Consider the following 3,257-nt stretch of genomic DNA (forward strand, 5'->3'; position numbering starts at 1 on the left):
GAGAGAGAGAGAAATAAATAATATTTCAGTTTTCTTTTAACAGTGTCTAAAAATGTCCTTTAAATGATCTATTTTGAATCCTATTTTAACATCCCTTCCTCTCAACATTGTAACATATTTGGCATAATAGATAAATCTTTCATCTAAACTCCATATTCAGCAGCTTTTAAAAAAGCTGAAGGAAAATAATAATTTTTATATTCCAAAAATGAGGCCTGTCTTAGCCTAATTGAAGCTTGTTTGAGCCTTTATTTTTTCTTTGCTTGACCATAAGGACATACTACTTGGTAAAAGCTTCATGCATTCTGCTTTCTCTGCCTGAAACCTGAAATCATTGTTTTAGAAACTGGTTGCTTTCTCTTCTGGCTAATTATGATTTGGGGTATTTTATAATCCTTCATCTTTTTGTCTTTCTTGTTTAAATAGAAATTAAAGGTTAAATAGAAATTATACAGTATGTATGTATTAGTATGTCTACACCCATTACTTCCTGACTTAAAAAAATTAAATGTCATAAATACTGGGGAACTTGTTTAGATAATGGACTTTCTTCTAAAAAGTGTTTGTTCGTTTTAATTTGTTTGTTCCAGGTTAATTGAAGAGCTAAAACAGCAGAACCCAGACTTCCCTGATGTTACCAGTGGGATTTATGTCCATGAGGTTGTTCCTCACTCACCTGCCCATAAGTAGGTTTCATTTATTTATTAATTCCTCAAACAAAAGCAGTATATGATTTGCTACTCAGTTCTGAAGTAAAATGAATTGGTTACCCATAACAGTCTGTCTTCATCCCTCTCTTTGTCTCCAGAGGTGGTATCAAAGATGGTGACATCATTGTGAAACTGAATGGAAAACCTCTGATGACCACAGCTGACCTGCAGGGGGCACTGCAGGAGGAGACAGCCCTGCTGCTGGAGGTCAGGAGGGACAACGATGACCTCCTCTTTAACATTGAACCAGACGTTATTATGCAGTAGACATTTGAAGCACAGCTTGCAGAGTTGGACCGACATCTAAAGTCCCTTTTTTGTGAACAAACACGTCAGTTGTTGGAAGCTCTTCACCAGTGCAGTGGAAGTTTTGGCAAACTGGCTGTTATCTGTACCAAAGTAAAAGGAGCCCATGGACAATCGGGTACATTGCAGTTTTTCAGAGATTTACAGCTGTACCTCCCACCTGCTCAGACCAGGTCAATGATCAGGAACAAATGCACACATGTACACTCTACAGAAACCATAACCCCTTTAATTTATGTTAAATACTTGATTGTTTGACTTGATTCTACATTGTTCAACCTGTAGACACATTTACAGTACCTCAAAAATATGATCTTAATATCAGGCAATAATGGCAACATCATATGGTGCACATCACAAAAGATAAAAGCAAACTTAATGAATGTACACTTGAATTAATAAAATGACTATTACATTTTTAAAAACAAAACAAAATGATTGTATTCTGATAATTAAAATAAGGATTTTGCTCTTAAGCATTTTTCCACAAAAGTTCCCAAAAAGTGTCTGAGGTGTCTGGGGACATGATCACCAGCACAAGTCCATGAAACTCCTCCAGTATCCATGCAAGAGCTGGTCCACTGTTCCATGGCCTCGACAGAATCCACATTGCGTCTCATTAGAACTTTTTTTCCTAGCCTGTGGTTAGAATGCCAATGCCCCTGCCATCACCTGCCACCCATTTGTCAATTCAACTGACATGCAACAAAGGTCCTTTGCTATTCACCTGAAATTAAACAAAGGTCCTTGGCTGCACCACAAGGCGATGGCCCCATGTCATTCCTTTGGGCTGAGCCCAACCAGACCCCATTGGCTTTGGCCCAAGTGAGGTAGATTGCTTTTAATTGCCACTCCACAGGGGATTTTTAGTGAAGAGGGAGCTGAGCCTGACCAAGCAATGCTCTTAATTTATTGGTTTATCTATATTCAAACCCTCATCTTTGGTCAAACTAAGTGGGGAGAGCCCTAAGGTTGTATCACCTCAGAAAGACATTGGTTCTAATTGGATTACTTGTTCCAGGTCTTAATCCTAAAACCCTACAGAAATAATCTGACCCTGGAAATATGCTTGACCAATACTTGCAAGACAGAGAATGGACAGCCATTTCAGAGGTTGCCTCCTTCAAAGTATGTATTTCACTTCACATGCACAGCATTAAGTGCTTGATCACACTACAAAATGGCACAACAAAATTCAATGAAACAAAAACAAGCCTGAACCTGAGCCTACCTGAACCCCCAGTGAACTTGACTAGTCCCCAGCAGTTGGTTTACTGGAGCCAGGCCTAGGACATCGCCAATAGTGTACTGATCCATTGTCCATCACAGTCTCAACAAGCAGCAGTTTTTGTGATCTTCTTTCTCCTTACTGTATGCCCTCTAACCATCTCTTTATTAGACAAGACCCACTTTTGTGAGAACTGGCAACCAATAGGATAAATAACAACCTGTGCTCGTTGTACAGACTACTTTGTTCGAAAAATGCTAAAGCCTTTTGAAGGGCAACTTCCCAGTTTGGAACAGATATAAGCAGATATAGGTATAATAAGCCAAATGTAACACATGATATTTTTGTTTGTGATATCTTCTTTGTAATGCTGTATTAGCTTTTGACCACTTATTGATCCACTGTCTCCCAAATATAGGAGGCAGACAAACTCTCCACATGGGCTTAAGGATGTTCCTCTTTGATAAAGTTATAGTTCAGGGCTGGATCAGGTGAGTCCTGGAACCATCCCTTAGTTATGCTGCTATAGGCCTAGACTATTGGGAGGATTCCCGATGGTGTACTGATGATGCTCCTCTTCTTCTCTCTCTCTCTCTTTCTGCCACTCATTCATGTCCCATTGAATGCGATGTATACTAAACTTCAGCTTCTTCCCGGGAGTTCTTGTGCTTTCTCGTCTTGCAGGGTTCTCATGGATGCCTGGGTGGAGCCTGTTGCATGCGTTTCACTGCTTGACTTACCATTGCTTAAAATCACTGATATTATGTTATTATTATTAGTTATTATTAAGTATTATATTGCTACAAGTTACTTGTTATTCGCTGCTCGGGCTGGTCCCCCGATCGGTTGGGCTTGTGTTCATTGGTCATCGTCTTTTCGATGACCGTCATCGATCATACTATTAATGTAGTTGTTGCTACTGTTGTTGCTGTACATCTTGTCTGTCTTGTCTCTGTTTCTCTCTGTTTCTCTCTCTCTCTCTTTCGTCTCTCTCTCTGTTAAAAGGTGTCTGG

The 3,257-nt window shown here is 39.6% G+C and overlaps 1 protein-coding gene across 1 annotated transcript in view; it reads left to right on the forward strand.

Moving 5' to 3' along the window:
• The window catches only part of htra3b (HtrA serine peptidase 3b), a gene marked incomplete at its 5' end in the record, with an annotated part of 3,930 nt that extends 1,243 nt beyond the window's left edge, over positions 1–2,687 (forward strand). The window contains 2 exon segments of the mRNA XM_035675845.1: positions 591–686; positions 809–2,687. Coding sequence (XP_035531738.1) covers positions 591–686; positions 809–977 — 265 coding nt within the window.
• Positions 2,688–3,257: the final 570 nt, after the last annotated feature.

This window comes from Morone saxatilis, unplaced genomic scaffold, assembly GCF_004916995.1.
Source record: "Morone saxatilis isolate NCDOM2014 unplaced genomic scaffold, NCSU_SB_2.0 Contig4, whole genome shotgun sequence".
Lineage (NCBI taxonomy): Eukaryota > Metazoa > Chordata > Actinopteri > Moronidae > Morone > Morone saxatilis.